Consider the following 13,348-nt stretch of genomic DNA (forward strand, 5'->3'; position numbering starts at 1 on the left):
GCTGCTCTGCATACCACCCAAGCCCCATCCCCAGGCATTTCCTCTCCTGATCACTAGCAACCCATGGTTGCTAGTGGCAGAACCAGTAGCCCATGGGTATAGTGGGTACCAGGCTGGTGGCACAGGGACACGTGCAAAGGGCAACTGCTTTATGGTGTATTCCTTCCAAAAATAAAAAAGGCAATGCATTGTAATTGCTAAAGATAGGGGAATGATGAATGAGTTTCTCAGGGATATCCTTCCTCCCATGGTGAGTAGACAGAGTTAATTGTCTTCTATCAGTAATTTCAGTCTTACCCTTAGTTTTGCTGCAGCTGCAAAAGAAACAACTGTGTGACAGGGTGATATGCAACATGTACTGTGAAATTCATTAACTTGCCACTACCCAATTATTACAAGCAATTAAAAGGTAAACAGTTAATTAGGCAATAGAGCAGGATTCAGATTACATTACTTGATTTAAACCATTATCTGTTGGGAGCCTTCTCCTCTTTCCAGTGAGCTGCACAGTAGTTGCAGCAAAGCTTCTGCAGTGCAAGGGGACAGCAGTGTGACAGGTCGTTGCCACGTGTGTGCTCAGTTGTGCCCAGTGTCCCCAGTGCATTATGGCTTTGCTGGGGGCACACTGGCACACAGCAGCTGGTTTTGCTGAGGAGCAGCTATCCATCAGAAAGTGGATGGGAGCTGTGGTGGGGCAAGGCAGGGACACAGAGAAGGGAGAGGACTGCTCCCAACTCCCTGCCCTTCAAAATGAATTGAAGTCATTAGCCAGGGCCTTGCGCTTTCGTGCTCTCTGATCCAAATGCAAGGCAAAAAACAAGCATGCTGCAATTAAGCAGATTCTGGCAAGAGAAAGAATTGTCATTTAGCCTGGCTGAAATCTGTCAGAAAGGTATTTTGCAAAATACAGTTGTACTCAGAGTGGCTCTTGCATAAAACCAATTCAATTTCTCCTTAAGTAGCTGAGAGCTGCCAGCTGCTTCTGTTCCTGGACACTGTGTATCTCTAAGCCTCCTTTCTTGCTAGTGTGGGTAGACAAGAGTCTTCATGCACTGGGCACTGTATAAACACAATGAAAATATGGTCTCTGCACTGTACATTGTGCAGTCTGATGCACAAGATAGTTGATCTATATGGACTGACAAACGGGGAGCAGAAGGAAACTAAGAGACAAACATACTAGAAGTGATTTTATGGAAAATAATACATTGTTTGCCATAGTGATCTAGATGTCCCCTAGAGACTAAGCATAATGTGGTCCTTCTTGTCCTCTTGTAGGTTGCTTGTTGGGCTCCAAGAAAAAAAAAATCCTTCATTCCTCCTGTGACACTGATAAGCCTTCCTTGCAGTTTCCTTGTTTAATTGAAGAAAACAAAACTTTGGAAGAAGCAGTGGGATATTTCTGTTGTTTCTCAAAATGTCTGAATCACACGAGGACAGATTTTTAGGCAGTATGAAGCTAATTCAGCTTTGCTAAAGCCCCTGTATAGTAGAGGAGGAAATGGACAGTAGTTTTGCCTGAAAAGCTCTAGAATATGGTTATACATATAGCTGTGTTGTTAACATTTGAAACAAAAGCAAGGAGAAGGTTTGTTCCCTGGAGGTGGCTGTGTGATATTGTGTGAATTAAATTAAAGCACCAGCCAGTGTTGAGAGGAAAAAGAAAAGATTTTTGCTTCAGTAGCAGGGTCATATTGCCAAGAGGTAGGTCAGGGCATCTGTTGGTTTCAGCCACATTGAGTTCCATTACATGTGGCTCTGCCATGGTAGTTGCAAGAATCCTGAGTGCTGCTGAATTTTGGCAGAGCAGGGAGTTGCCAATATGCATGTTGCTGGTGGGTGATGGAGGAGGGCAGGTCAGCCCTTTAGAGCCTCTCCTGCAGTCAAATCCCTAATCCATGAACTGTTTGCATTTGGGGAGTACACTGCTCTAGATTTCGTATGCTTGTATTTCATTGTTTCCTCTTATCCTCTACACAATGAGTTGCTGAGAGAGGGTATTGGCTCTAGGTCCAGTCAGTTACTTTGCAAGTATTTTGAATTGGGCAAGACATTGAAATTAAACTGTTGTGTAGAAAGGTGTGGCTTTCAGCAGAGCTTTTGCTACAATCCAGGAGAGCTCCCTCAGGCTCAGGCTGCCAGGACCCTGGACTCCTAAACTTAAATGTTCTGAGACTGATGGAAGCTCAGCCTCCTTGTGCAAGAGAATAACCACAAAGTGCCAGAGTAGGCAAGTGATCTGGAGGTGATCTGCTGTTTTCTGGTGCACAGGGATGAGTATTGGTGATGAACATTGTGTTGCTACCAGAAATAGCAGAAATATAAAAAAATCCAGAAGGCACAACTGACACATCTGCTCAGTCTATTCAAGTATATTTCAGAAAAGAAGAAAATTCCTGGAATAGATTCAGTCACCTGCAAAGGGTAAAGCAGTTTGGATGATGCTGAGTGATGAATACTCATTAATGATTTAAAAGGGGAGTGTGACTCTGAAGGGCAGTATCAGAAATCCTCACAAGTAGGTAACAGCAGTCAAGTTAATGTTTGGCTCTTCAAAAGTGTTTCTTGGATGTCTCTTCAAAACAGCCTGAATGCACTGAGGGAGGGCTCTGCCATCCTTTTTTCTCTTTGAGTATCCGCCTGAAAATAAATGCAAGATGGATTTTCTTGTAACAAATGAGAAGACGCTCAGAGCCAAGGCAAGGTGAAAGTCTTGAATGCTCAGAGTTAAAAGTCATCAGTTCCCCAGCAAGGTTAGATGAGCTTAATGTGTATAGATCAGTAAGAGCTTCAAGAGGCAGCCTGAAAACAAGAGAAGATTTATTCTCTTGGACATTAACATCACGTCTAATTATTTGGTACTTGCAGGATGATCTCTGCATGGGCTGCACATGCACTTCTGTGCACGTGTGTATTTGCCCATGAGTGTAATGTGGCAGTCCTAAAACATTTGTAAATGCAGATAAACTAACTCCAGCTCAAATTTGTTCCATAAACAGCTCTTCAGAGACACTCACCTTTGCATAGATTCATTTGGTTTGTTGTTTCAAAGTCATATTAGCTCATTTGACTGCTCTCATCTGTGCCCAAGGGAGTCACTTAGCTGGGAATCAGACAACCTCTAGCCCTAAAACTATAAAAGGCAAAAATGCATACCATTACTTTTGTTGGATCTTTATTAGCAGACTGTCTGTTCAGCTTCGGCAGGATCCTAAGCACTGTATTTGTAGTAGAAGCCTCGAAGTAACTTCCTTTCGTCTTCATCTTCTCCTTTTGTCTTCTGCAGTCTCATATAAAATGTTTAAGGACAGTTTAAAGAAAAATAATAGATTGGATTTCTGTGGGTCAGGGGGAGACTAGCCCTAGGTTTTATCCTGATTCTTCCTGGAAAGAAAAATCCTATCGCACCTTTCCTGTAGCCAAGCCATTTGAAAAACTCCCTGACTGAACACAAACCGTGTCTGGGTGTTTTTATTTCCTTATCTTTTGTCTGTGTCTCAGTGCTACCAATGAAAGGAAGAGAGAGGCAGAGCAGCTTCTCAGGCTGACATTGACATAACTTGGCACTCGCTGGAGATTAAAGTGAATATGACAAGATCTTTATTTCTGAAGTGCTGACTTCTGTCAATATGGCAATGGCAAGCTTCTCTGCCTCTCCCTCCCATGACCACTGTTGCTATGAGAAAAGCAAGAGGCAGAGGCTTTACCAGTATGCCAGTGACTTAGGATGAAATGGAGAGAGGAAAAAATAACGTGAGGCAACACTAGCGAGGACTCATAAGGATACAACCATGAATTGTGCAGCTGCATCTGTCCAACATGTGCAAAAACAATAGCAGTGCCTAGGAATGGACATGCAGTGCACAGGGCATGGCCTCCCATGGTTGTAAACTGGTATAAAATTATTAACCTAGCAGGGGTTATTCTGACTCAAAGCATTTGAGAATTTGATGTACAAGTCCTTCTTTTCCCACTTCATTCTGCTGTGCGGTAATATCTGTTTGCCAACACACATCACACAGTCTTAGAGGTTTACTGAAAATGAGTCTATTGTGAATTCTTAGTCCCCTCTGCCAGGCTCAGATAACCATCTCAGAGGGTAAACTGCTTTCTTCCAGTCTGCAAAGGTGTGACCTCTGTTTCCTCCCAGCCTAGGCACATTTTCTTGTTCTGCCTTTGGACTGCTGCAGAGAAACCCCAGTCGGGGAGGAGTGCACGCATAGTTCAAGTGGATCAGGTTCAGCTTAGTCAACACAAGCTTCAACAAAGCAAAATTTAGTCCCTGCTTGAAGCAGTTTTTGATCCTGTTTTGATTCTCTTTCCTAAAGGCTAAAAAATGTCTTGAATTGTCTGCTTGGGATGAAAGTGGCATGAATCATCAGGGAAACCCAGGAGGAAGTACCTGAAATTTTCTAGCCTGGCAAACACAGACAAATGGGCTAGAAGCAGAAGCAGGAACATTAAACTCCCAGTCCCTGCCCCTTGCACCCAGTTAGTTTGATGCAAGTCATTTCATTACCCAGATGCCTCTCCAAAATGGATCAGTTGATCTTGTAGTCACTCTCAGTGAGTTTACTCAACATTTTTGTGGGACTTGAAGCTCTCAGATGGAGAACCCTCCAGAATGTTGAGCCCCATTGAAGCTAGTAGAAGAACATGGACCAGCAGTGTGCAAATGGCAGCCTGGGCTGCACTAGACAAAGTATTGTCAGCAGGTTGAGGGAGGTGATCCTGCCCCTCTGCTCTGCACTTGGGAAGTGACATCTGGAGTGCTGGGTCCAGTTCTGGGCTCCTTGGTACAAGAGAGGTATCCAGCTCCTGGAGAGAATCCAGCAAAGGACCATGAAGATGGTAAAGGGACAGGAGAATCTCTCATGTGAGGAAAGACTGAGAGACCTGGGACTGTTCACCCTGGAGAAGAGGTGGCTTGGAGGCATCTTGTCAATTGTTATAAATACCTGAAGGAAGAATGTAAGGAAGATGAAGCCAAGCTCTCCTCAATGGTGCTCAGGACCAGAGGCAATGGGCACAAACTGAAACACAGAAGGGTCCATCTGAACATCAGGAAACATGGTCTTACTGTGAGGGTGACTAAGCAGAAGGGTTCAGTGTTGCATTTGCCCACCTCCTAACTAGGAAAGCTGCAACTACACAAGAAAAACACTTAGCAAAAGTGCCAATGAAGTCCATCCTCTCCCATGTTCAGAGGACTCAGTAATTAAGTTTGTTCTTTATTTCTGGAAACTAGTTACTCTGTCAATTATTGACCATCTTCATCTTGGTTAAACACAGATTGTTCATGCTTAAGGGCTACTGCAGGGTCCCATGCAGCAGGTTTTTACATGCCTATTTGCCAGAGGCACCAACATATTCTCCAAGGAAGCCTGCACTGAGCATGCCCTACTTCCTTTCTTTGCCTGTGCATTTCTCCTGCTACCTCTGTTAGCAAGAAAACGTTGAATTTAGTTAACTTTTAGTCTGACACTGCATGGCTGATTCTATGCACTGTGTTACCCTTGGTGCCAAGATTGGAAAGGCTGAGAAGAATCCATTATCACATCTGATACTTCCATGAGTTTACTCATGAGTTTGCATTTACTCCATGTGTAATGGAAGGTCAGATGCTGTTCCACCACTTGTATAATACTGGGGGATTTGCTTTGCAGGGCTGACTTCCCGGCAACAAGGTGGGCAGTTGAAGGTGAGGAAAGCAATAGTTACTGCTCTGGTCTCCTCCAGAGCATGAAGCTGAATGGACTTAGTCACTTAAAGTGCCACAGTGCTGTAGAGAAAACAAGAATTGCACACACTTGGGGATGACTCCTGAAGCCTTTTCTAAACCAAGTAAACCATAACGTACCTTCACTGCCACAGGTTTGTCTGTGAGCATTGCAAGATCAGTAACAGTTGGATGATGAGCTAAGTATGTGCATGTGTCTCTCCAAAGGAAGATGGAGGGCTGCAGACCTCAGTCCAGAATTTGACCCATGTCCTAACTGGGTGCACAGGCTGTGCCACGAGTAGTGCACGTGGCAAGGACTGGTGACCTATTTGTCCCCAGTTCCTTCTCACAGCGATTTCTTACGTGCCCTGAGGCAGTTTTGCTCTCTGTTGCTCAAGTTCCAGAGGGCTAGATATGATGCAATGAAAAGGGTTACGTGCGCCAAAGTGGGGTAACAAGTAGTCATGTCCTGTAAGGGCATTGGTTTCCAAATCTCTTACAAGTGAGGCTGCTGCTATCTCTTTGACTAAACCAAGTAGCAGATCTTGCATTTTATGTGGTCACCAGGGTGTGCACTGCAGTCTGCACACCCTTATCAATTCTCTACCAGCAGTGTTGGCTGAATAATGTGTGTTTTCACTATAGATATTGTTCCGTGTCTGCCTTGCAGTATGTCTTGTGACTTTTAATTTCAGTTTTCCCTGGGAGTGTTTGGGCAACTGTTATTATCCAGTGTGTGTCAGATTATCAGCACTGTATGACTATGTTTCTTTCAGTCATATTGATCTGACCTGTTGTCAGTTAAAGAAAGAAGTGTGATTCTTAATGTGTTTTTCTTTCCTCCAAGGAATCCGCTGCTTTTAAGCAGGAAACAGTTACATTTCTTAGCTGTTTTCCTGTGTGGTTAAGACAGGGCAGTACATGAGGTCAGGACCTCACTTTGCATTCGGGCCAGACCCTGTAAATGCTTCTGGCAGTGTGTTTCTTTTCACATAGCACCAGGTCAGGACTGCTTCAGGTTTTTGATAGCAGACCAGAGTGAGGCCAGCCATCAAGGATGTCCCTGTGGACCCATACAGAGGATACCCTAGCAGACTGAGGTTCAGGGTGTGTTAATGGGCCATGAGCTGAGCCATACACAGTCACTTCTTGTCCATGGGCAGGGAACTTCGCTCTTCTGGTCCATCAAGTCACCAAGAGTGATCACTGCTGAAATGACTTCATTAAATAATCCAGAGGTCTGCCTTTTACTCCTTTCTTCCCTGAGTCCAGAAGTCAGTAACCCAGGAACTGGCTCAAAGATGTTGCTGCTTGGTGTCCCCTGTGGTAAAGCTGCCCCCATGTCAAGCACCAAGATAAGCTGCAGGTGAGCATGAAGTAGTTCCTTCAATACATCCAGTTGTTAAGGTACACTTAGACACTGGAGATACCTTTTAATGTATAATTTATTAGGTAAATGGCTTAAAATAGTCTGTGCTAAAGAGGGAAGTGAAAAGCAACTGAGCAATACCACCATTTCCAGATGTTACTAGTGGTAGGTGCTGTTAGTCAGAACTGGAAATCACAGAGGACTTATGACCTATTGTAAGCACTCAGCAAAACACGGAGTTAGTGCTGGTCAGTTAAAAGCAGTTTGGTGTTTAATAGTTGTTTATGATTGTTTTCAGACACGGATGAGTGAAGAGTTACCTGAGGCAATGTGCAGCTGGCCAGCCAGAACTGCAGCAGCCTGTGGTAAAGGTGAATGCAGAGGCTCACGTAGCACAGGAGCTCAGCAGCTGACAGGGGGCTTACCCAGGGCCTGAGAGAGGAGCTCAGGGTGGATGTATTCACATGTTCAAATCCCAATGCCTTGAGAGTAGGGCAGGCTCTTGTCATAATATTACGTTATAATCCTTCCAAAGATAATGAGGTGACTCTTGTTGCATTTCAAAACAGTGAGACCAAGATGAGGGTTTGATCCAGCAGCTGCACTCTTCCAGGAGTTCTAAGGTACTTGCAGATATTTGATACTGAGCTGTTTTGGCCTTCAATTGAGAAATAAATAGGTCAGGCAAGACCTTTGAAAGGAATTTAATGGATACATCTCACACTCAGAGAAACTCTCCTAAAATGAAATTGCGTTCATGAAAGGTCATGGTTATCTTTTAAAGTAAGTTTTTGCATGTCTGCAGAGCAAACATTGCATAAAGATAAGGGTAGAGTCTCTGTTTTACTGATAATGCTCCAAGTTTTCTCTTTTCTTCCAAATTGTGATAGAGCTTGCTGCAAGCTAAGCAACCAGCTCACTAGGTTTGACTTTTGCTTTATTGCTATATAGTACTATATCAAACTAGTAAACAGTAAAAGCAAGAACCACCATAAGCTGCCAAAATAACAGGAATTTATTATTTTTATTTTTTTTTTAGTGACTTTTAAGTCCTGTCATCAGTTTTTTTCAGAAACTGCTGTGACACAAATAGCTATCTCAAGCTAGCTTAACTCTAAAGCTAATTTTGCCTTTATAAGCACAATAACTTACAAATGTGGGAAAAGGTCTAAAAAGGGCTTCATATAATTTAAAATATATATCATTGTAGATAGGTATATAGATATGTATACATAGCTATCTACCTACCTAACTTTACATACAGATAAAAGAAACATTTATAACCATACTTTCCTCCATACTAAACTTCTACCAGAAGTGCCTTCCTACTGAATTTGCTGTCGCACAAACAACTCATTTTGCATGTGGCACAGTGGATGGGGTAGAAACCTCTGGTGAAGAGGTAAGAGCTTAAATGCACCCTCGGGGTGCACATAAAGCAAAACATGCTTCCCCCAGCATCCTAAAGCTCATCTGCTTTGGGAGGTGTTCATCCCTCCCCCTGAAGCTCCATGCCCCATGATCTTAGCTGCTCATGAAGAGGAGCAGAAGTTGCCTTATATCCCATGACCCAACCATTTCCAGCCTACAGCCCAGATTCTGGGGGTCAGGTCACTTCCCAGCCATGGTATCTTGACACAGCTGCAGCAAGGACCAGCTGGCTCTGGGTCAGGGAACATTTAGCTTTGTGAGTGGCATCTTGTCACTGCAGTGTGGTGCTGTTCTGCCCCTTGGCAGGGGCTGCAGCCAGGTGGAGGTTGCCCCAGCTTGCTCTGAGCCTGCAGGCACTTCTGTGGGCTACTGGGCTGGGGTAATTCATAAATAAGTGATGGTGTCATTCAGATCATATGGAAAGTTTAGGTTTGGAAAGCTGAAATAGTCCCTTGCTGAACACTTGGATGTACTTATATTTGGTTAAATAGAGGCAGAGAGGATGTTTGTCATTGAATAATACACCAGAAAGAAATGCAGGAAAAGCATCTATTACAAGCTCAGGATATGGTCTGCAGTCTGTTACACTCCTGCTCTCAGGAGCAGGAGAAGCTCCACAGCAAGTAAAAGGTTTAAGGCAACTGCTCCACTGGGCACTGGCAGGAAAGCCTGGAACAATGGCCAGTGCAGGAAGGATGTCACAGGTGGATACAGCGTGTTTGTGCCAAGGTGCAGAGCAGAAGTCAGCATGGCTCGAGCAGACACCAGATGTTTTATGGCTTTCAGAGCTGGGGGTTAAGACTAACGGCAGGCTGTGTCAATATTGGGTGGTTTTACACTGTCAAAGGTGGTTTTTGGTGGCCTCTTCACTGCAAAGGTGGGAACTGAAAGTGGCTGAAGTGAGAAGGGGGTGGAGATTAGCATTGCTCTTGGGAGAGCAGGAGTGAAGGTTGAGGGCAAGGCTGAAGAAGAAGCTGATGCAAGTGGTTAGGGAGTTGGGATTTTGAGAGAAGAGGGTGTTTCTCACAAGCAGTGAGCTGATGGGCTCTCCAGGCACAGCAGCTGCAGGGCAGCAGTGGTGGGAACAAGGCAAGTCTGTGCCCTGCACAGCTGCTCTCTGGCCCCATGATGGAGAGGTGTCACAGCAGCTTGAGCTTGGGCCTCAAGTCTCCATCCTCTCAGCTTATGCCAGGAGCCTACCCCAACCCAACAGAGCTTCTGGAATCCTCCTTGTATCCCTGCCAGAACAGCAGTCAGTGCAGACTCTAGCTGTGGCTTTTGAGGTGTTCATCAGGGAAGGAGGAGTGTAAAGCAGAATCACAACCAGGAGGAAAACCGAAAGAACTTTTCAGGCATGAAGACTGATAGAAAATCAGATGGCACTAAGGTGCCAATGGGCAAGGACACTTTTATCTCTCGTAGTTTCACAGTTCTGTAGGTGGTAGGAGTCATTTTGTGGGCAGCATGGAACTGGTGATTTGCTGCATTTCATTCTCCACAGCTGATACTTACCTACTCTCTTTCACAAGCATCAAAAATACTTAAATGATAGAAAAGTAAATAAATCCTTACTGCAATGCCTGGGCATGAGCAATGCTAAATGACACTGGCTTTTGCCACTTGTGTATGTCATGTTTAGGAGACCAGTTCTGGAGGTATTTGGTGGATGGAGCAGATGGCTTAACACACTGGTCTTTGCCAGTGGGTTATGACCTTGATGTGATTGTCAATATGCAGTAAGGTAGCAGGCATGTAGCCCTTCTGAAGGCTGAAAAGGTCTTGACTAAATCCTAGCAAGACAGGAGGAGAAACCCTGGAGCAGGTCTCAATAGGCCAGTGATGGCTTGGAAATAATACGTGCACCTTCACTAAGTCTTCTGAATTATTCTGATGTTATGTTGCCTGGGTTTAATTGTCTGTATAGCTGGGGGTTCATTCTGCTGCTCCTTTGGTGTTTGCAGGCTTTCACATCCACTGCAATATGCCCTTGTCTTCAAATTTGCATTTGTGGCTCTCTCAGAGTTTTCCAGGACATAGCATATCTCCAAAGATTGTTCTTCATTATTTAAAACCTGCTGGAATTCAATTCAAATTCTTTCTCTGTTGGCCATTTACTTATTTTTCATTCATAAACTTTTATCAAGTGATGAGGCAGCATTCAGGCAGCACAGCAGCCGAGGGGTGAAGTCAGCCATTCACACACACTTTGGGCTGATAGTCACCCATAGACTCTGGTTGGTGAGTCATACTGAGCTGTGAATACATCCTGAACGACAGGATCCTTTCAGATGCTGAAGGCTCTGTTGGCCATTTACTTATTTTTCATTCATAAACTTTTATCAAGTGATGAGGCAGCATTCAGGCAGCACAGCAGCCGAGGGGTGAAGTCAGCCATTCACACACACTTTGGGCTGATAGTCACCCATAGACTCTGGTTGGTGAGTCATACTGAGCTGTGAATACATCCTGAACGACAGGATCCTTTCAGATGCTGAAGGAGGTGTTGCAGTTTTACTCATTTCATCTGCAGACTGCTCTCTGGAGGCTTTCATCCCAATGTGCTTCTTTTTACAATAACTCAGGGACACATTATGAAATCTGAGATTCTGTTAAATTCAAGCATATGGCCGCATAGCAACACACTAAAATGTGAATTTGCTTTATGCTGCAGGAGGAATCCTACATATGAATGTACAGGGCTCTGCTCAGACAACGCAGGAGCATCCACACTGCATCTGCAAGCTCTGCAGGGTTTTCTCTCACCACTGCAGCCTTACAGGCCCTTTTGTGGGTAGAAGTGCAGAGCAACAGCTAGGGCCAAAAGATTTTGCCTGTGGGTGACTCTTACCGTGCTAAATATGATATGACTTTTCCCTGGATAATTGCAGGTTCCAGGGAAGGGGTGAGGAAAGGGAACCAGCTTCTTCACTGTAAATATTTATTGTTGAAAATATCCTGGAAGAAGTATTTCTGAGAGTGTCAGTTTCACCTTTTTCTGTTAGCATTGCTGAGATGGCAGTGACACCCTGTGGTACCAGCTGCTGTCATTCAGGAAGTCACTATAAGACTGCAATAACAAAAAGTCCAGGGCTGTTTTTAATTCCTCTTCACAGACCACATCCTCCATCCTCCTTGAGTGCCTTTGCTCCAAACAGGATATACCTTCAGGGATTTAAATGTCCTGGAAGTATCTGCTGCCTCTTTCTGAGCATTTTTGCAGGGCCTGTGTGGAGAGCCTGTCTGGTCTGATTTACATGTCCTGGCTTTACAGTAAAGGGAAGCAGCTGTAATAGCAAACCAGGACCACATCATGGTGCACCTTTGCTATATGACTCAGTGAAAATGCTGCCCCTCTGCTTGTCCTGTTATGGTTGGAGGGGGCAGTGCTCAGCTTGGGTGTTTTCTCTTTTCCAGGGTGTTCACGAGTCGAAAGGTGTGACTGAAGATTACTTGAAACTGGAATCCCTGATCCAGAAAGTCGTTTCTCCTTACTTGGGCACATATGGTCTGTATTCCAGTGATGGACCCTTCACACATTCTTCCTGTATCTTGGGTAAGCAGAACAGAGGCCCCACTTGGCACAGCACAGAAGGCTTCATCAGAACCTTGCTCCCTGCAGGGCCAGTGCCTGCACAAGAGGCCACTGCCAGCACTAGGGTGAGGCAGTCAGGCTCCTCTTCTAAGGCTGTGCTCTTGGCAATGTGCAGATTCACAGTGAAACTTGCCAGTGGCAGAAAATTAAAACAGATCATCATAACAGTGCTCAGTAATAAATCTGTGAATCTAGAGCATGTTTAGCATCTCCATTCTGCCTTTTAACCGGGGAGTTTTAACATGGGATGCTTTAGGGACAGGGAGAAGAAGAAGCAAGAAGCCACTTCTAGAGTGCTCAGTAGTGTCTCTTCACTAGTACACAAAGCTGTTAACATTAGGGAAGAGAGTAGGAATTTGTCTTAGAGAAGACTAATGCATAAGCCTTTAAACATGTAAAAGCTTTCTTGCAGAGCAGAAGGTAGTAAGCTGTTCTCCATCCCAATGGAGATAAGAAAAATAGAATGGACTACACATAGCAGGGGAAATTCAGATTACATGGAAGGAAAGATCTCGAATGTCACATGAACTGCCTCTGGAGGCTGTTGAATCTTCACTGCTGAGGCACTATATACATGTCACATGCATCAGCATCCATCAGGAGCAAGGCAGGGCAAACGTGGGCTAACCTGGTGGCAGAGGCTGAGGCAGTGACCTTCCTGAGCCCCTTGAGCTTATTTTCTGTGATTCCTGAAGCTCTGAAGCATTTGGTGACTCTGTGAAGACAAGATTTGGCCAAGATGAAGGAAGGTCTTTTGGATATCCCATGCAGTAATTCAGTCTGTTGGAAATGTGAGGACAATACAACCAGCGTAAAGGAAATGTGGTAGTACCTGAGTATTTTAATGTAAATACTGTGAAGGCCTGCTTGAATAGAGCAAACAGAGGGGAAAATAAATTCAATTGTGTGCTTTCCATGCAGTCAGTTTAATCTGTTTGCTTGTCAGAATTGGTCAATAAGGTAGTTGATTTTCCCTTGAAGATGAATGGAAAAATGGTTGTGTTGCAGTAGGCGTCTAAGAAAGAAATCAGTTTTATGTGAACAAATAGAGGCCAGTTATTTATGGAAAATGGTTCAGGATTACTACTTTGTATTCATTACTTGCCATTAAAAGGCCACAAGCATTTAAATGGAGCCTGAATTGATGTTTTCTGAATACAAGTTTTTGTATGTCAGGACAGAAAAAATGCACCCAAAGAGAATAAAAACACCAGTGAAATGAACTGTTAGAAAA

The 13,348-nt window shown here is 44.2% G+C and overlaps 1 protein-coding gene across 1 annotated transcript in view; it reads left to right on the top strand.

Moving 5' to 3' along the window:
• The window catches only part of LOC103802817 (proline-rich protein 5-like), a gene marked incomplete at both ends in the record, with an annotated part of 32,704 nt that extends 20,525 nt beyond the window's left edge, over positions 1-12,179 (top strand). The window contains one exon of the mRNA XM_009075347.1: positions 11,937-12,179. Within this exon, the coding sequence (XP_009073595.1) occupies positions 11,937-12,179 (243 nt within the window). The remainder of the gene's footprint in view (positions 1-11,936) is intronic.
• Positions 12,180-13,348: the final 1,169 nt, after the last annotated feature.

Source organism: Acanthisitta chloris, unplaced genomic scaffold, assembly GCF_000695815.1.
Source record: "Acanthisitta chloris isolate BGI_N310 unplaced genomic scaffold, ASM69581v1 scaffold16995, whole genome shotgun sequence".
Taxonomy (NCBI): Eukaryota; Metazoa; Chordata; class Aves; order Passeriformes; family Acanthisittidae; genus Acanthisitta; species Acanthisitta chloris.